Source organism: Colletotrichum acutatum (assembly GCF_030867785.1).
Source record: "Colletotrichum acutatum strain CBS 112980 chromosome Unknown BDZ83scaffold_130, whole genome shotgun sequence".
In the NCBI taxonomy this organism is placed as follows: Eukaryota; Fungi; Ascomycota; class Sordariomycetes; order Glomerellales; family Glomerellaceae; genus Colletotrichum; species Colletotrichum acutatum.
In genome coordinates this window covers 1-18,606 of record NW_026849124.1, presented here as the reverse complement: position 1 = coordinate 18,606, position 18,606 = coordinate 1, and the positions used below count along the sequence as shown (strand labels likewise).

General features: G+C 53.1%; 6 protein-coding genes across 6 annotated transcripts; 3 read left to right on the top strand and 3 right to left on the bottom strand.

The window, feature by feature from the left end:
- Positions 1–245: 245 nt before the first annotated feature.
- Positions 246–2,767, bottom strand: BDZ83DRAFT_756525 (tRNA synthetase class I catalytic domain-containing protein; the record flags this gene model as incomplete). Its single annotated transcript, XM_060514763.1, has 3 exons — positions 246–1,283; positions 1,337–2,476; positions 2,537–2,767. The coding sequence occupies 3 exons, from the start codon at positions 2,765–2,767 to the stop codon at positions 246–248; spliced, it is 2,409 nt and encodes an 802-aa protein (XP_060359973.1).
- A 517-nt stretch (positions 2,768–3,284) lies between these two features.
- BDZ83DRAFT_723220 (tRNA methyltransferase complex GCD14 subunit) lies at positions 3,285–4,763 on the top strand (the record flags this gene model as incomplete). Its single annotated transcript, XM_060512539.1, has 1 exon — positions 3,285–4,763. One exon carries the CDS (start codon positions 3,285–3,287, stop codon positions 4,761–4,763), a length of 1,479 nt encoding a protein of 492 aa, XP_060359972.1.
- A 252-nt stretch (positions 4,764–5,015) lies between these two features.
- BDZ83DRAFT_723219 (uncharacterized protein) lies at positions 5,016–5,964 on the bottom strand (the record flags this gene model as incomplete). The annotated part of the gene is made up of 2 exons (XM_060512538.1): positions 5,016–5,653; positions 5,706–5,964. 2 exons carry the CDS (start codon positions 5,962–5,964, stop codon positions 5,016–5,018), a joined length of 897 nt encoding a protein of 298 aa, XP_060359971.1.
- Positions 5,965–7,670: 1,706 nt separating this feature from the next.
- BDZ83DRAFT_734470 (uncharacterized protein) lies at positions 7,671–9,102 on the top strand (the record flags this gene model as incomplete). The annotated part of the gene is made up of 3 exons (XM_060512945.1): positions 7,671–8,083; positions 8,111–8,499; positions 8,570–9,102. 3 exons carry the CDS (start codon positions 7,671–7,673, stop codon positions 8,977–8,979), a joined length of 1,212 nt encoding a protein of 403 aa, XP_060359970.1. The 3' UTR covers positions 8,980–9,102.
- A 983-nt stretch (positions 9,103–10,085) lies between these two features.
- BDZ83DRAFT_723218 (heterokaryon incompatibility protein) lies at positions 10,086–12,119 on the top strand (the record flags this gene model as incomplete). The annotated part of the gene is given in 3 exon segments (XM_060512537.1): positions 10,086–10,386; positions 10,399–10,642; positions 10,727–12,119. 3 exon segments carry the CDS (start codon positions 10,086–10,088, stop codon positions 12,117–12,119), a joined length of 1,938 nt encoding a protein of 645 aa, XP_060359969.1.
- Positions 12,120–12,458: 339 nt separating this feature from the next.
- Positions 12,459–14,417, bottom strand: BDZ83DRAFT_636539 (C4-dicarboxylate transporter/malic acid transporter). Its single transcript, XM_060509259.1, has one exon. The coding sequence runs from the start codon at positions 14,117–14,119 to the stop codon at positions 12,731–12,733; it is 1,389 nt and encodes a 462-aa protein (XP_060359968.1). The 5' UTR covers positions 14,120–14,417; the 3' UTR covers positions 12,459–12,730.
- Between the last annotated feature and the right edge of the window lie 4,189 nt (positions 14,418–18,606).

The following is an 18,606-nucleotide window of genomic DNA, read 5'->3' as shown; positions in this document are numbered from 1 at the left end:
TGCTGGCTCCTTCACCACCTCGAACTTGTGTGCTCACCTACTGGTCTACGAGTGAGGCATCTTTCTATGGGATGCAAGTGCTCTTCGAGTAGGCGTTGTCACTGAGAGGCTGTAGACCCCTGTTCATCCTACAATGCGAGCTTCCATCTTCACACAAACGTGATGGCGCCACGAATTGCCTTTAGCTTTGCAAGTCGTAAATTGCTCGCTCTTGATGCCAGTCGAAGCCATCAAATATGGCCTGTCTATGATTTACCACCAAACTTCACCAGGTACTCCTCGTGTGCCTTCTTCTGGCTCTGCCACTGTTTCTGCAGCTTCTTGAGCTGGCTCTTGGGCACGTCACTGCCGTCCTTAAGCTTAGTTGGCAGTCCCTCCGCGTCCCACTCCGAGTACTTCTCATCTCCCTTGAACAGCTCCGTGTGGGGAAGCTTAGCCTTCTCCCACTTCTCCTTCTCCGCTTGCTCGCGCGCTCGTTTCGCCTCTTCCTTGGCCCGGGCCTTGTCCGCTTCCCTGGCCAACTTCTCGTTCTTCGCCGCAATCAATTCGCTGGCAGGTACAAACTTGATCAATGACGACTTGCCATCCGGCCTGTCATCCAAGTAAACTCCGAGATTTGTAAGGTCTTCGTCACGAATCCGATCTGTAAGAGACAGGATGGCCCTCTTCGTGTCGGGAGACACTGATGACACGATACGACGAAGCTCGTCACGCAGTCTTGAAGTAGCCCGTAGGTATGGCAGTGCCAATTGTTCAGGGTCGCGAACACCCTTCTCAGCCAAAGCAGAGAACTCTGATTCCGGCCTTTGTTGCGACAACAGAGCGGAAACGGAATCGGCCGAAGTCTTCAGCGCCTCAACATCCGACGTCACGGTCTGGAACACCGTCGCGTACGGCTGCACGACAGTCTTGGGGTCAAGCTTCGCGTTAGACGCAGGTGCAGCCCAGCCAAGGCCGTCATAGGGCGCCGTGGCATTTTCGTCGAGACCGAATGTTCCAAGGATCTTTGTGATCCAGCGGGCAACAGCAACGAGCGCGGGCACGTTAGCCTCTGCGTCCTGGGAAACAACGACCTTGTTGGCTTCGCTGACAAGTTCCTGAATAACACGCATCGCTTGAGGGGTATCGAAAGAGTTCGTAAGGGCGGTCTGCAGGTCAGTCTTGGCTTTCTCCAGACTGCTGACAAGGCCTCCAGTGGGCTTCTCTGACAGTGACAGAGACTCTACACCATCGGCAGAAGCGCTAGCATCCGCAACATATGCCTTGACGTTGGTGAAATAGTTCTGCCGATACGTTAGTTTGAAGATGACTGTTACGTTATGGCTCAGAGACTCACGTTGATGGTTGCCTCCCAGCTGGACGCCTGGGCGCGCATGTCGGGGGAAATCTCAACGCCATCGTTCCACTTGCCCATCAGGAACACAATGCGCATTCCTCTGGATGTGTAAGTCGTGGCAAGGGCATCTTGGATAGTCTGAAAGTTCTTCAAAGACTTGGACATCTTTGAGCCAGAGATTGACAGGTGACCCATGTGCATGAAGTTGTTGACCCACGTGTGCTCTCCCTTTGTGTTGTCGACGTAAAAGGCCTCGCTCTGGGCCAACTCGTTATCGTGGTGAGGGAAAGCCAAATCGATACCGCCGGAGTGAATATCCATCTGGGCTCCGAGAATGTCAGAAGCCATGACGGAGCACTCAATGTGCCATCCCGGGCGACCCTGACCCCATCTGCTCTCCCAGTATGGCTCTCCCTTCTTGGACTTCTTCCACAGCGCAAAATCGCCTTCATTGCGCTTTTCGCCCAGGTTCTTCGACAGAGCCCCCTCTCCATCCTCCTGCAGTGACTTATCGTTGCGGTTGCCGGGTCGCAGACGAGCGTATGTGTTGCCGGCCTTCTCGAAAGCTGTGATATCAAAATACACGGATCCGTCAGACTCGTATGCGAATCCCTTGTCCACAATGCGCTCGACAAAGCTTGCAATCTGGGGAACGTATTCCGTAACGCGCGTGATGACGTCGGGACGCAAGCAATTGAGAGCGTCCATATCGTCGAAGAATTCCTTCTCCATGCTCTGGGTCAGGTCCGTAAAGATGGTCTGATCGCTCGTATCGATGGTCTCTTTGTAAAGGGAGTCCAGGTACGGCAGAAGAATCTCGTCGGTTCCAGGGAAGAACTTCTTGTCCTTGATCGCAAATGCAGCAGCGTCCATGTTCGCGATGTGCATCTTCGTCTTGGCCTCGTCGTCGCCAGGCTTGCCTTCTCCGGTCAGGGTGCCACCTGCAAGAACCTTTCCGTATGCGCTGTCCCTTCGCTCGAGGTAGTTGTTCTCGTCGAGGTCGGATGATTGGATCAGAGACAGGCTCTTCTCGGCGTATGCGCGGAAGGCTGTCAGGGTAAGCTTCGCCAGCTCTTCGTCCGAGTACTTCTTCTGCTTCTCGAGTTCAAGGAGACGTTGTCTTCGGGCCTTGATGATGATCTGCGCCACGGAGAATAGTCAATAAAGCCTGTCTTGTAAGTAGAAAGCTATAAATCAAACCTTGTCGTCAACATCAGTGATGTTCATGACAAACTTCACGTCGGCGCCGAAGTAGTGCATCATGATGCGCCGGATGATGTCGGTCGACACATAGTTGCGGGCGTGGCCCAAGTGACTCTTGTCGTAGACAGTAGGACCGCAAGCATACCAAGACACCTTGCCCGGGTTGATTGGTGTAAATGACACCGGTTGCCCGGGCTTCAAGGAGTTGTGCACCTTCAAAGACTCCATGGTCGCGATGGAGGAACAAGCCCTATAGAATCGAAAGTTGGGTATCTGAGTGGAGAGAGAAATGGAAATTCTGGTAAGTCTAAAGAGGCGATTCATCCAGAACAAAAGGAGAGGGGCACAAGGAGGGCAGAGTGCATGAGAGGGAGGAAAGAGTCACGTCGAGAGGGCTGGGTCGGAGGGTCGAGTTCAGAGGGTTGAGTCACTCAATTGGGAAGGGAGGGGACGGCGACTTTCTTGGAGGGAGCAATTAGCCGCCCACCTATCAAAAAAGGCCGGTGTGACACCATCGTCAGCCTCGCAGTCAATTGGGGCGCTGTGTCAACAGCTGAGTGGTCAGGCTCTCATTCAGCCACAACTGCCCCGCGCTGAGCCACAGTCAACTTTTTTTCTAATTCAGCCTCGCGAAGTTTTTCCTCCATTGCCCTCCAACCTGCATTCCTGGCTAGCTTTCCTGCACCACTTCAATTGTCCAGAAAGGCAGCCTGGGTCGATCAATCCTGGCTTATTACCAGTCAGAATGGCGACCGACATCACGAAACTGACGAAACCGTCTCCATTCCTTCAGCCTGGCCCTAGGACGTCAGCCAATTCCATCGCAATTGTGCAGCTCTCTCGCGACAACCTCGTTCCTCTCATCCTCCAAGATTCTACCGGTGCGGTCGACGGCTATGCCGAAGGAGCAGTCCTCAACACACGATTCGGCTCATTCCCCCACTCTACCCTGATTAACGTACCATGGGGGTCGCAAATTCGTGCCTCAATTGTTGACACTGGCTCCAGAGGCCGGAAGCGCAAGAGGAAGGAGGAGGAAACGGACGCATCAACACCAGCAGCAGGAGATGAGGCCGAGGCGGAATCTATCGCACCGGTTAAGAAGGCGGCCACCGCCGCGAGCGGTTTCGTGCACATTCTCCAGCCTACCGCCGAACTCTGGACCGCGGGCCTGCCGCACCGAACACAAGTTGTCTACACCCCCGACTACAGTTACGTCCTCCAGCGCATACGAGCGAGGCCCGGTACCCACCTTATCGAAGCTGGCGCAGGAAGTGGTAGTTTCACTCACGCTTCGGCGCGTGCGGTATACAGCGGATACCCCGAAGACGACTCTCAACGAAAGGGCAAGGTCTTCAGCTTCGAATTTAACAAGGATCGCTATGTGAAGATGCAGGAAGAGATCACTGCGCACGGGCTGGAAGGCATCGTGAAGCTTTCGCATCGAGACGTTTATAACGGCGGGTTCCTGGTGGACGGCAAAAGCCCCGAGGCAGAGTCGGTGTTCCTCGATCTACCCGCGCCCTGGGAGGCCCTCCCCCATCTGTCACGACGAAAGCCAGCGACAAAGGACACAGAAGGCGAGACACAAGAATGGGTTTCTCCGTTAAATCCCAAGAAGTCGGTCTACATCTGTACCTTTTCGCCCTGCATCGAGCAGGTACAAAGAACGATCAATACAATGAGACAATTGGGATGGGTGGACATTGACATGATTGAAATCTCCCACAAGAAGTTCAACGTCATCCGAGACCGTGCCGGGTACAGCCAGCCCGATCGCGGTATCGCGGCGAGCGCACGCGACGTGGGCGAGGCAGTCGGCAAGCTTCGCGAGATCGAGAGAAGAACGAGAGAGTACCACAACCCGGCAGACCCCAACTCGGCAGACGACTCGCCGGCAGGCAACGCCATGGACGTGGACCAAGCGGGAGAAGCTACAAATGGCGATGAAGAAGAAGGACCCTTCGCGGGCAAGCCGTGGCTGCAGGGTCGCATTATCCACCGCGCGGAGCCGGAGCTGAAGACGCATACCTCGTACCTTGTTTTCGCCGTGCTGCCGCGTGAGTGGAGCGAGGAGGATGAGGCCGCCGTGCTTGCAAAGTGGCCGTGTGGCTCAGAGACTGGTGTTATTGGAGCCAAGGACAAGGAGACGCGCAAGCAGGAGAAGCGCGATCTCCTCGCGGGCAAGGGCAAGAGAAGGAAAGGCAAGTCGGGAAAGGCTTAAGGTGCCTTCACGACTTTGTAATCGTCAACAACGATTACGGCAAGTGGCGATGAGAATGCTAGATACCCTAACGTTAGTGTCGGGACATTCCAGGAGTATGGTGGTAATTCATGAGTCAAAACGATTGCATCTCCCTTTCTTTTGGCAGCTTACCGTGATTGTGTACGGAATGCGCAGTGTCGCTCCCTGGAAGCGATGGGATAGAAAATGGGGCGATGAACGTGAAATCTTTCGTCTCATTTGACCTGTTGCTTAGTCCTTGGCTACCATGGCTTCGGGCTGTCTGCCTTTACCCTCCACCAAAACTCCAGCCTTCCTCAAAATATCGACCGTGTTATTCACAACCTCGGGCTTGACACCCTCCACACCATCAGTAAACTTGACCGTCTTCAGCCACTCCCTAGCATCCGCCTCAGAGTAATCCAGATGGGTGCTAATGTACTTGACAGCCTCATCCTTGTTCTCGTTAAAGTGCTTCACGCCCTTGTCAAGCTTCTCAAACAGATCCTTGATCCTCGAGTCGAGCTTCTGCCCCTCCTTGGCCAGCGCTGTCGAGGCGACAATCTTCCAGCTGCTCCAGGGCGTGTAGATCTCGCCTACGCGGCGGATCTCGCCCGAGTCGTAGTAGCGCTTGGAGGTGAAGTGCTCCCACATGAAGAAGTCGGCAGCGCCCGAGTTGACGGCGTTGCGGAGGGTCTCAAAGTTGTTGAGAATCACAGTGTCAGAGAACGGTGCCGGGGTGGACGGGGTGAGCCAGCCGTGCTGGTCGGCCAGGACGAAGCCCATGATCTGGCTGCCGGAGCCGATGCGGGAGACGCCGATCTTGCCACCCTGGAGAGAGTCTACTGAGGTGATTTCGGGGCGCTTGGCACCGGTTGAGATGGCCCAGCCTTTTGGTTTCCATGTCAGTAGGGTTCTAAGCAGTTGGTCTTATGAACATACAGAGGGGCGTGTCAACGTAGGTGCCAACAAGGCGATAGCCGCCATCTCCAGGGGCGTCTTCCTTGCCGAGGCCGGCGATCCAGCCCTCTGTCAGACCGATACCGATATCGATCTCGCCGCCGCGAATGGCCGTGATCATGTGTCCCGTTCCGGAGGGGAAGGGAACTAAGGTGGCATCAAGGCCGAAGTGCTCCTTGGCGAAATAGAGGGGCGTGGAGAAGTGCTCTGGCACGTATCCAATTCTGAGAGGTGAAGCCATGTTTGATGAATAAGCTGAGAAGAGGGTGAGAGAGAGTGAGTCAAAGACCAAGTCTTTGATGAGTTGTAGAACTGGAAGAGTAGCGCGGAAGCGGGACTTTCGAGAGTTGCGAACTCTCGGGCCGGGACGAGTGAAGCGGCCGATGACTGTACAGTGAGTGAGTGAGTGCGGGGTCCTTTCCACTGCTTTCCAGGCTCTGTGGGTCAGCGCCGTGGTCCGTCCACCGGTGCAGAACTCAGCGGGGCCGCAGTGGGACGCCCGGCCCTCTCGCTGGGGCGGCCTCAGTCTTTTCAATTCCTCGGCCGATTCATTCTAATCGATACTTTGAATGATAGGGGGTCGTCTTTGAGCTGCAAAGAATCTCTATCACGAAAAGCCTCTTTGGTACGACTATAAGGAATCATACGCTTGACACTTACGCTCGCGAAGCTTTGGGTGTGAAGGTTTTTCACTTGAAATTAAAGTCTGCGACGGTGAACCTAAAGATGCCTTGGCTGCGGGACGCCGACAAGCGGCAACGACGTGCATTCAAATATTCGGTTGGCCATGAGCAGGTAAGTATGCGTGTTGGTGAATATAACTCAGTCAGTACCTTCTTCCTGCCAGTGAGGCTATCACACTTCCATCCTGAATGATTTTCAAGCTTCAGATTCCTCGAGTCTTGAAGCGTATTCAAACCCCAGACTTCCGATATGAGACTGAACTCTTCTTTGCCAAAAGAAGTAGATTGGAGCGCCTGGTTTACTAGCCGTGCGCTAATTTTGGCCATCCTGGGCCTGGTTTCGCTGTCCGAGGTGGTTGAGGTTGATGTGGGCAACATTTTTATGATGAACTGGCCCTTGGTTTAGCCATCAGACAAACATTCCCACATCTAATCTCAGTCATCGCCTGTGGACTGAGCCCATTGCCTCCGAAACTTTGGTTGGGAACAGCCTTCTAATTGAACTACTCAAAGATCTTCATTCTGCCATACTTATTCTAAGACTGAATGCTCAGATTTTGGCACACTAAGACGCACACAACAGATGTTGAAATGGAGATCCACCAACCAATCCCAACTTTTAATCACTCGCAACTTCTTTTTGGTATACCTCTTATCAATTACAAATTCTCATTCATGTTAAAGACACATATTACAATACTTCATAAAGATAGAGATGACTTCGTCATAATCATCACAAAGATTGAACAATTTTGCACCTGAATCCTGTCAAGTGTTGTAAGGGGTGAAGGAGGGAGGCTTTGTTGAATCTACCCATTCCTCTACATCGGCCTCTGAATGTGTCCATGTCACATTTAGAAGAGACCGCAACTGTATCCTCAACAATACTTTGCACCCATATTCAAGACAGAGAAGCAGTCATGATATGCATATAGCGTTCAACTATAGCTTCCTCTTAGTTCATGATCAGCATACAGAACAAGCCACGTCTCCCAGCCATGGTCTGTTCAGGTAGTCTACGGTCACTCCTCACGTCTACAACCAGCAACGTCCCATTACCACGCTCTCCATGGACGTAGTCTCGAATTCGGTATGCCTTAGTAAATCAAAACCGGAAACACAGACAGCTAGTCACGTGTTTACCCAGAAGCACCAAGCTCGAGTCAAGTTGAAGATTGCAACCTTCCCAAAATAAAACCTTTCCCACTTCACACCAATTCAGCAGCAGCTAAATTGTCCCATCGCCAAAAGCCCAAACGCCTGAATGTCATTGCAAGATGATGATCCTTACCAGAGACAAGATGAGACTGCCGACCTAGGACAATACCTCTCAGATGTCTGGGGACCATGTCTTTGCGAACCGTCTCTTTCCACAATTGGCTGCCATCACACGAACATCTTCGGCCCAAGATCCGCCCCGGGAAGGCCTCAGCTGAAGAAGGGCCAGGAGAACAACGTCCTCATCTACTCGGGCTGCTTCAATCCGCCGCACCTGGGCCATTACAATCTCCTCCGACGGGCATTTGAAGGCAGCCAAGACCTCAACGTGATCGCTGCCATCGTATATCCAGTCAGCACAAGAGTTCTGGAACGCAAGGCCGAAAGGAGACAGCAATGGCTCATGTTCAATATGGCCGACCGCGTGCGACTTTGGCACGGTGACTCGAATGAGCCCCAGTAGTACTGGACTCACGACGGTGGCAGGCTCAAGTTTGAAGATATGTGGCTTCGTGTTCTGGAAGCAGTCAAGCGAGACGGTTTCGATCTCAAGTTTATTGAGGTCGCAGGACCTGATCACGTCGTACCCACGCGTGTATACGGGACGTTTGGATGGGGGTTCGAAATCTACAGAACCATCTTGAGCAATGCAGGAAGAGAGTTCGATCTTCTTCAACCTGGAGGGCAACTCGAGAAAATGCGTGGATATGGGTTCTGGGAGGATGCCATCGACTATACCAAAGCCATGAATCAGAAAACCGACTATACCAACGCGGTGCACCAGATTGTCGAGGAGAGAGCTATTGAGCACAACTCTCGCTTTACGCTACTCTTACCTCCATTGATTGCCGGGGCAGCTGAGCAACCACATCAGAGTAAGTGGGCCAGTCTCTCACTTTAGGCTCAAAGAGCATGGAGACATACGCTAATGAACATACGTATCAGTGGATGATCGCAACACAGACGTGGACCAAGAACCAGCCACAGGTACCGACGGTCTCGCTGAAACACACATATCAACAGATAATTCTAATGCAAATGAGGAGATGGGACACGGTAACGACGTTATTCCCGAGGGACGGAAAATCAAAGTCTGCCGACGGATCGGGGACTCGGAAACCTGGGTTCGCTTCGTTCCAGCGGATGCCCCGCCCTTAACATTCAGCTCGACCCTGATTCGGCGTATTCTGGAAGGAGGCTTCCTGAAGAAAGGGAATCTGGCGGGAACGAGTTGGGCGCGAAGTATGCTGGAGGATGAGGCCCTTGATAGTGTCAAGGGGATGGTCCTGTACCCGGAGGTGCTAGCAAGGATTATGCTCCAACGACATGGAATTGCAAGGCTAGGTGAGGCTTGACAAGACAAGGAATCGAATCAGCATGATCAAAAGGCCAGCGGACTTGGACAGGCAGAGTTATTGAAGTCTCTTCTAGCAAAACTCTGGGTCTGCGTCAACAACCTGAAACCAGTTTCTTTTTAGACAGCTCTTCCCTAGAATTCATGACATTGCTATGGGAATGTTTTAACCATGTTTCTTTTCGGGCTTAGTTTCTCCATCCATTTGGACAATGAAGTTGTTCTAGCTGATGACCAGCTATCTCATTCTAGACAAGAAGCACATTTTGAATTAATTTTCTCCCTTCTGAGTACTGACCAAATCAAATTCGCATTCCAAGTAGAAGGAAAAACCTACACTTAGAGGCAAAGTCTTGCTCACGCTCAAGTCTATACGATGAAGTCGACCAACCTTTCAAGCTTTTCAAGAAAGTACCTAGACCATGGGAGGGCCACCAACTTGTCTCCGTTAATCAATGCTGCTTTACTGGCACTTACCTGCATTCTTTCCCATTCGATGTTTTATGAGGTTGCAAAGATATCGAACAGACCTCGCCTGCATAAGATCTTACAACCAACAGCGGCGAATACCCATAGCACTAGATCAGTCCGATTATAAGATGATTTGTGATCTATTGGATTCCTTGCCTTCGATGGCTGATCATCACCAGATGAGTAATTGAAAACCTTGATTACCAATTGCGTGTCCCGCAGAAACCAGGTTTGACTACCTTACTTCAGGTATGTCTACGAACGTCACAGTATTCTACGTAAACAAAAGAATATTAGCATGATCGCTCGATTTCATGTTCAACAACAACACGGGATTAAAACGACTGGGACATTCCCGTCTACCCCGGGCTCACATGATTAGCTTCTTCGACAAGGCTTTGAGTCGATGAAATGGATAAACTTGGCCATGTCCTGCAGTAGCGTTATCAATAGTCACCAGCTGAAAGCCAGATCCGGAAATATTAAGAGACGGGCCCTAGTCGATGAGCTAGCAGCCCTACGGTTTTGGAGTAACGGAGACACATAAAGGGAGGACCCTGCCGATAAACACCATTCACTGATTGTGCATGGGCTTCCCTTGTGTTTGCCTCAGTAGTCGCGGCTTTCGTCCCAACAATGACGGCAACCGTGCCTTCCGTGCCGCCTTTGCCGGATCAACAAGACATTGCTGAATTCAGCTATACAAATGACAAGGTAATCCTGCCCTCGGCATCAACTCACATCAGACTTCTCGAACTCTATCCATCGACACACGGATTTGACGCCGCATCCGCATCCGCGTCCGGGGCACCCAGTAATACAGACGAAGGTGATTCTGACAACGCGTCGTCTCACTACTCGAGCCCTCTCAGATGCGCCCTCTCGACGACCCCGATCGCCACGCCGCGGCTATACAAAGCGCTGTCATACACCTGGGGTACATCGGAAGCAACTCACAGCATTGACATCGAGGGTGCGAGCCTGCTCATCACGGCCTCGCTCGACACGGCGCTGCGACACATTCGTCGTAAAGATGAGCTTGTCACGCTCTGGATCGACCAGATCTGCATCAACCAGGAGGATGGTGCGGAGAAGGGAAATCAGGTGGCCCTCATGACCCAGATCTACACCAAAGCGGAACAGGTTATCGTCTGGCTGGGTCCGGCAGAGAACAACTCCGATACCCTTATGGAGTGTTTGCAAGAGATTGGACAAGAGGCTGCTGACCTAGCGATCGAGAGCTATCTCACCAAGGAATGACTGCCGCTACTGCACAGTATTATGAGAAACGAGAACCCAGAAGACCCAGTGACTATGCAATACCAGCCTCTAATGGCCAAAGCCGTGGCCAAGTTCAAACTCCTCTTAAGCGAGATGATCGCCTGGAACGAGAGATTGTGGTTCACTCGGGTCTGGATCATCCAAGAGCAAGCTCTTGGTTCCGACCCATTCTTCCTCTGCGGCTATAAGACAGTAAGACTGGACCTGATCCCTTTCGCTACCCTCGTCTGGGACGGGTGCATATCAGTGCTCAGCGTGCCGACTGAAACCAGCGAGTTTAGGCAGCTTCTGCTCAAGGCCCAGCAACGTCGTTTGAGTCCTTTGATGTCCCTGAGACGTAGGCGGCGGAACTTTTTCAAGGGCCTAGGCCCGGGAGATGACTTTTATTACGTCTTGAAGAAGGCGTACGTCGATGGGGACGCCCAAGTGACAAGACTTCGAGACAGAATCTACGGGTTGCTCAGTATTGCCAATGATGCGGATAGACTGGGGATTACTCCAGACTATGTCACCGAGGATAGCCGGCCTACCTTCATCGACGCAGCTTGTGCTCTTATTCGTGTCGGCCGTGTAGAGATGCTCTCATTCTCACAGTTCCCAAAGGACATTGAAGGGCTCCCATCTTGGGTTCCTGAGTGGAGGCCGACGTTAGAGCATTCTTACTTGTACGCTTTCGAGGATGCAGACCAGCGCATTTTGCAGGCTTCAGGCGAGACCTCGACTGAGCTTGTGCCCACGGACGACCGCGGCGTGCTCGGGATTCGTGGTATCATTGTTGACACCATCGAAACAACAGGCGACGCGTGGAGGTGGGAACAAGGTCGAGAATGCCGCTACAAGCTTCTCCAGACGATCAATACCTTGTGTGAGGAGGCAGCTGCAAAGGGATTTAGCCACGAGATTTACGAAAATAGTGACAGACAGGCGGAAGCCATGTGGCGGGTACCCGTGGCAGATCTGTATTGGAACGAAGGGGCTGTCTACAGGTACCAACGACCCGATCCAGCCGTCAGAAGCGACTACGAGGACTGCATGCATTGCCACAAGATGCTCTCTCTGACGTTCGAGGTCTTTCCCCCAGAGGAACGCCAGCAGCTTTTGGACGATTTCAGCAGACGAATTCCGGGGCAGTCCAACTATAGTGAGAATATGGACAAGATGACTGGCAAGTGTCCATATATGACGCGCAAGGGATACGTGGGCATGGGTCCGGGCGAGGCATGCCCGGGCGACTTGGTGGTGATACTGTTCGGCTCTCGGATCCCATACGTCCTGAGACCGTCCGGAGACGGGACGATGTACTGTTTCGTAGGGGAGGCATATTGTGATGGAGTCATGGACGGCGAGATGTTGACTAAGCGGGAAAAGACGACGTTTCTGATTGCTTGAGTCGGCTGGTTACCCATTCACAAGGGGAGCAGAGGGGGGAGAGGGCACGTCTGAGAGTTGGATGGGAGGCAAAGAAGCGCTCGAGCAGCAAAGTTTTGTTTTATCCGGGGTACTCGTCGAGTGTTTCCTCTAAAGGTGTTCTGTTCGACCGTCCGATCTCTATGTGAAAAGTCTATGGAAAGAAAAGCCATTTCCCCCAATGCCCGCCGTGATGTGATGATATGAATGCACTCCGTAAGATACATCAATGAGAAAATGAGAGATAAAGGGAAATAGTCAGGTAGAGACTGGAGGGTATTTCAAGAAAGTGAAAAAAGAATCCAATTTGGAATTGTGCGCGCTGCTTTTTTTGCACGCTGATGAGATATGCTGCCCCAAAAATGATTAAACTCCTTTCGCTCGGCCAGAGCGGAAATATTGCCAGAAACCTCCCAGACATCCGTCTGGCGCTATGAACATTGAAGCATGAACAGTGAGCCAACCCTGGCCCAAGACTGTGCAAGTACGAATCCGTGTGCGGAACTGCGTACTGCGATGAACCTTGCGATCGAGTCGCAGACAACCCGTTTCCTAAACAGTCTCCCCTCTCCTCCGCTGTGCCGTGAAGTTGCTCAGTGGTCGTTGTAGTCCTCGTCCCTCATGGTGTACATGATGTCTTGGATAACGACCGCCCTGATGTGGTGGTACAGAACGAAGCAGTAAGCTCCTAGTAGACAGACACTCATTCCTGTTGCGAACCATTTCACGGCTTCGTTGCCCAGTTGGTTGGCGATGGTGATGGTGGCAAGAGTGAAACCTGTGTTGGGGAAGACCATGGCCCACCAACCCAAGTGGAAGTAGACAGGAGGCGATGAGATGACGGCGATGGTAGCGATACCGAACCACCAGGCAGCTAGGGCCCAGAGGAAGATGGCGCTCATGAGAGCAATGGTCCTGATGATGCCAGCGTCGATGATGATTCCATCGCGGTCGGGGTCGAGGTTGTTAGGGAGTCCGTTGGCCATGCCGATGAGAGCGAGGGCAGTGAAGGCCGGGGGACCGACGTTCATGAACAGACCAGGGCGATGCTCGCGGTGGGGAAGGCCTGCAGACATGAGGCGGCCGACCATGTGTGCGTACATGAGGACGGCGACGGACAGACCAAGACCCTGGCAAGTGAGACCAGCAACGACGATGGGCACCGCCGCGATCTCAGGCTGGGTGTCGGCGATGACGGAGGCAATGGTACCAGTAAGCATGATGGGGAAGATGGGAAGAATCCATGTCGGCATCATGGTCTGGAGGCCAAAGTTGTGCCTGGCGAAGACGAAGCTGTACTGGCCGATGGCCAACATGAGCGTGACGATGAGGTAGCCCCAGAAGGCGACCTGGATGGCCCAGACGAGGGTCTCATCGTTCTCGGGAATGGCGTATCGGTTCGTGCTGGTGATGAGCGTTGCGATGGACAGGAAGAAGGTCGGGAAGAAGAAGCCCTCACGCTCGTGGGTCAGGGACTTCTTCATGTCTCCGGGGTAGAGGAAGAATCTTGTCAACATGGCCGAGCAGACGAGGACGAAGAGGATGATGTTGATGACATAGACGACGGTACCGATTTGCCTCAGTCCGGGGAACTGGTGCGGTTGTGCGAAGATGAGGAGCGCGAGACCTCCCGTACTCATGGTGAGGGTGTACCACGCCCAGGTGAAGTGGTGGATACGCGCCTTCCAGCCCATCCTCGGGCGGTTGGGGTCGTTGATGTCAATCATTCCAAGGCCTGGGACATCACGCAGGTGGCTGTGGGCGGCGGCATGAGGTGTTGTTCCCTTCTCGACGACGGGCGTGATGGATGTGTTGTAGCCGTCCTTCTCCGTCTCCTTGCCCTTCTTCTCGTCGACGAATCCAAGGTCTAGTGGTGCCAGCTTGGGTGAGTTTGGTCTGGAAGTCTGCCACTCTGCCGAGTTCTTGCGCGTCGACACCTCGGACTCGGTCCACGCCGAGTGTTGGGGATCTCTCCGATCCATTGTGGAAATCTTTTTTTTTTGTTGTTTTATATGATGATGTATATGCTCGCTGGTGGTGACCGGTCGAAGCAGGAAACAGGCAAAGCACGTCGAATCTCGCAGAGAATAAGTCGTTCGCTCGCGTATGGGGGTTGTTGAGTGAGTGTCGGTTTGTGGGTAAGGACCAAACAAGAGGCAACTGGGGAAAGATGGGGTATGGAGTTCTTGATATATGGAGGCGACGATGGTGAATGTTGTGAACCAAGAACCAAACAGAACTAAAAAAGGGGCACTTGCTGTCGCTGAACAAGGGGATTCCAGCTCCGGTGGATTGATGCTAAGATTGGAGGTCTTGGACCGGATGATATATCTCGAGAGACTGGAGAAGATGAGAGGGTGCGTAATGAGTCCGGTTCTTCAGACCAAGCCCTGGTTCTCAGAATAGATACAGACTGACTGATAAAACAGGGTATCAGTCCGGTGGAGACAGGTACGTGCAGTCAAGTCAAGGTGAGAGGCATCAGTAGTAGCAGCAAGAAGCAGGGGGGAGTGAAGAAAGAACAAAAATACACCAAAGTGTGTGCGTATGAGACAAGACAGTCCGGTAACTGGAGACTAGACGTATTTGGTTTCTGCCACCCTTGTTTGAGAAGTGGAGGTTGTACGGCAGAAGGGGGATGGATGTGTCTGCTGTCTCTTGTCTCCTCCAGGTGTTTGTGAGGCTCACTGACCTTGGAACAACTGTGCGGTACGAGAGAGGGCACGTCTCAACACCAAATTTGGCTCGAAGTTAAGACGGGAGACCCGCAGGAGGGCGTGTACTGTAGGGTGTCTGTTCTGTCCATGCCAAGGAAAGCAATATTGGACTGTGAGAGGAGGGTATGGACGAGCAACGATGAAGATCCACAGATATGAAGATCCAAAGCGGGCGGCAATACCGCATCGCGGTAACATATGGTTACGTTGGCTTCGGTGGCCGAGTGTCAACACATCCTGCATACCAAGGCCCAGCTTGCTGCTTTGTGTGTGTGTATATGTGCAGTGTCGTGAGGGCTGCGGGTGCAATGGGAAGTTGTGTAGTGAGGCTCTTTGCGAGAAACGTGGGCTGGCGTTTGGGTGAGTCGTGGTGGCCGCCAGCCGGCTCGCGAATTTCCAAGACGTACCCCCACGACCGACCATGCACAGGGTAACCCAGATGAGCGACGACCGTTCGCCAGAAGAGGAAGGATCTCAAGGCCAGGGGTTGGCTGTCGTGGGTCCGGCAAGACGGCGAGCAAGAGGATGGGCAGGCTGGTGGTTGAAGGAGAGTTATGGTGAAGGGCGCCTACCGTCGCCTGTCTCAGACCAGGGTCACAAATGCGGTAGCTGATGTACATTGATAGGAGAGAAGAACCTGCGGCCAGGGTCAAGGGGCAGGCCCATCGATGTGAAGTGATACAAGCCTCGAAGTATTTTGGGGCCCGAGGGGTACTCCTGGATCGACACGGCTTGGGCAAAGACAGCAGTTCGGTCGTAGCCGTGCCAAGAATACAATGAGAGAGAGAGAGGCGTGCCAGGACGGGAGATGGACTAAGAGTGCGTATGAGATACCGTACTCAGAGAGAGAGAGAATGAGAAGTAGGTTGGGTCGGCCAATCGGGGGGCCGCCAGGACACCAAGGCCGCGAATCCTCGCATGTAGGGGCCGTGTGTCACACACACCCGCGGCTGGCTTGCTTCTTTGATTCATTCCTCAAGACTTCCTTATCTGAACAATGGTGGATGGGGGCCATCTCGACGTCGATCACCCACGCACCGCATGGGAATTGGAGGGGACCATCATAGCTGCGGCTCTCTCTCTGCTTCTGCTATGTCCTGTGCTGCACCTATCCGTACGGACTCGCAGACACAGAGAGAGTCCAGGGGTACAGGGGTGGCTGGTAGGTTATGAATCGGGAAATATTAATAGCCCATGCATATGCTTGTTCAAAGCTCGCCTCAGGACGGGCTGGAACATCACGTCTTTGGCAGATACCAGACGACATAGTCGTAAATAGTAGGTAGCAGAATACATCATCAACTGTGGTAAAGACCAGCAGAAGAGAAGGTATACGTATCCGATCTCAGATTTTGGGGGCCCATCAGAGACATTCAGGTAGGATACGCACCGTGACGCACGTCAGAGTCGAAGGGGGCGTCTGCGCACGCGCGGCGCGCTTCTTTCGTTGCGGTCCGCCCTTCCCTTTCCCTTCCCTCCCTCCCGCGCCGCCGTCGCCGCCACCACGGGAGGATGATGCTGGCAGCTGCAGAGCAACGCTTGAAGCAGCACTGCAGTCTACAGCAAGCATCAAGCACAACTCGAGCTGGGAAGGGCAGATAGGTGTGACCCTCACGGGGGACCCCCGGCTGTCCGAGTCGGGACATTCGTTTCACGATCTGAGCTCTGGCCGCCAAGAGATGGGAGGACCCGCCTCTTGGACCTCGAAACACGTTACTAGATGTTGATGAGAGAAGAGCCATGACAGGATTCGCATGCAGAGCTTTCTATTCTTCCAAATTCCTGTGCATTGCGGATTTGTCCCTCCACTGGCTTTACCCTGTTTGCTGACTGTTGCTGCTGCTGTTGCTACTGCTGTTGCTGCTGCTGCCCACCGCATGGACTTGTGAGAATGGAGACGAAAAAAAAGGCCAAGCCGGCCTCAACAATATTGGACTCCTGCCAGCTCGTGTCTATAGTCTTGGCCGCAGTTCGCGCACTGGACAGAAGAAGCGTTCGTAAAAAAGTGCTGCGCATCTTTGCCAAGGCCGGTTCTAGCTTGACATTTCGAATAATTGTCCCCGTATGTCGTGATGAGACTGAAGGAATGCTCCATATGGTTCATCTGCAAACATCGCCCTGCCACAATATGTTCAGTGTCACCACCGGCCGAGACGTTAGCGGCCTACGCCTCACTTAGATGACGGGCGCGAGTCACCCAGATCATAGATTGCCCATCGCCCAAAACGCCTCAACCTTAACCAAACACTCAAGAATCTAGATCCACTTGCAATGGACACGAAAATGTGTCGGGACCGAAGAAGAGCCTCGACACAGAACGTCTACTGCAGCAGAAGGGCCGCCGGGGGTTACAGTGAAGGGGATCCTCTGGCGTAGAGCCCGGATTCTTCCCTCTCCAGTGTTTAGTGTATTTTCGGCGGCAGCGCAAGTCTGACGGGATTCAGGAGACGGAACCCACCCGGGCGAAACACCGCTCTGGCCGGACATGTGAAGAAGGCGATCAGGGATCTGAGTTCGGGACTCAAGGGGACGAAGAGATAAGCGTCGAACAGCCAACGGTGACACTCGACGAGGATGATCAGTAATAACAATTCCCTTCTCTTCTTCACCTCGATTCCCAAACCACAAGAGTCAAGACTCAGACTTCATCAACATGACCCCTGGAAAATTCGCCGTACCTATCCCGCTGTCGGGCCTGCGGTTGTCCCACCCGTCCAAATTAATATAGAAGTCAAAAAAGAGGGCCGCCCGTCCCGTCGCCCTCCCAGATTGCCCCTTTCAGGCGCCCTCCCTTGCCAGAAGTCTCACACCTCATGCCCCCGGGGGGCCCTGGACTTTCGGGTCTTGGAGGCTTCATGGGTGGCTGGCCCTCGTCGATTCGGAGGTTGTAGGATTTTTGACAGCTTGGACGATGACGAAGATGAACAATGAGAGAGATGACTTGTCACGGAAGATTTCTGCTGAGGGTTCTCCGCCTCTTGATCGACGTCTTGGATGCCCAAAGAGCCGTGCCGTTCGAGCCTAAGGTGACGGTGATGACAATTCATTGTTCAATGCCCACCACGCCCACGGATGTGAGTAACAGCGAGCACTGGACAGTGGTGAGCAACAAGACCACACACAGACAGCCGCCACAAAACGTGGTCCTAATTGTCTTGGCCCCTTGGCCGTCCTTCCATCAGACTGATCAGAAAGAGGGTGTGCATATGTGCAACCGCGAATCATAGCTGGCTTATTTCTGGACCTGCTGGACCACAGAGCCTCTCAGAAGTGCTCGGTCGAGTTTCCTTCGTTCTGTGTGCGAGGATTGAACACAATACCACCACACGATGCCGGATAGGAGCATCTCACAAACATTTAGCAAATCGGACGAATGCTGGCGGCCCTGCACACTAGAGCTGTAGAAAGCTGTACGAAGCACGCTATGAGAGATGCTAAACGTACAAAATCCCTAGAGCCGCCAGTGTCTATTCTCGTGAACTCTTGGCTCTTGTTTCTTCTTTGGTGCCCACAATCCGAGTATACCGCGCGTCGCGTCTTGTTCCCCATGTTTGTTCGCGAGCGAAGCCTTGGTGATGCAACTCATCTCCCCGAGTGAGCAACTTGGCGTTCTAACACAGGTGATTGCTCCACACCAACCCAGAAAGCAGTGGCGGTGTTTCTCCATGGAGCAATGGATTGTGCACCGCAACCCAATGAAGCTCCCAGAGCAAAAAGTGTATGGAACGCCAAGATGATGCATCACGAACGGG

Excerpts from the sequence above, each read along its gene's own strand:
- BDZ83DRAFT_636539 (XM_060509259.1), bottom strand. The coding sequence starts at position 14,119 with ATGGATCGGAGAGATCCCCAACACTCGGCGTGGACCGAGTCCGAGGTG.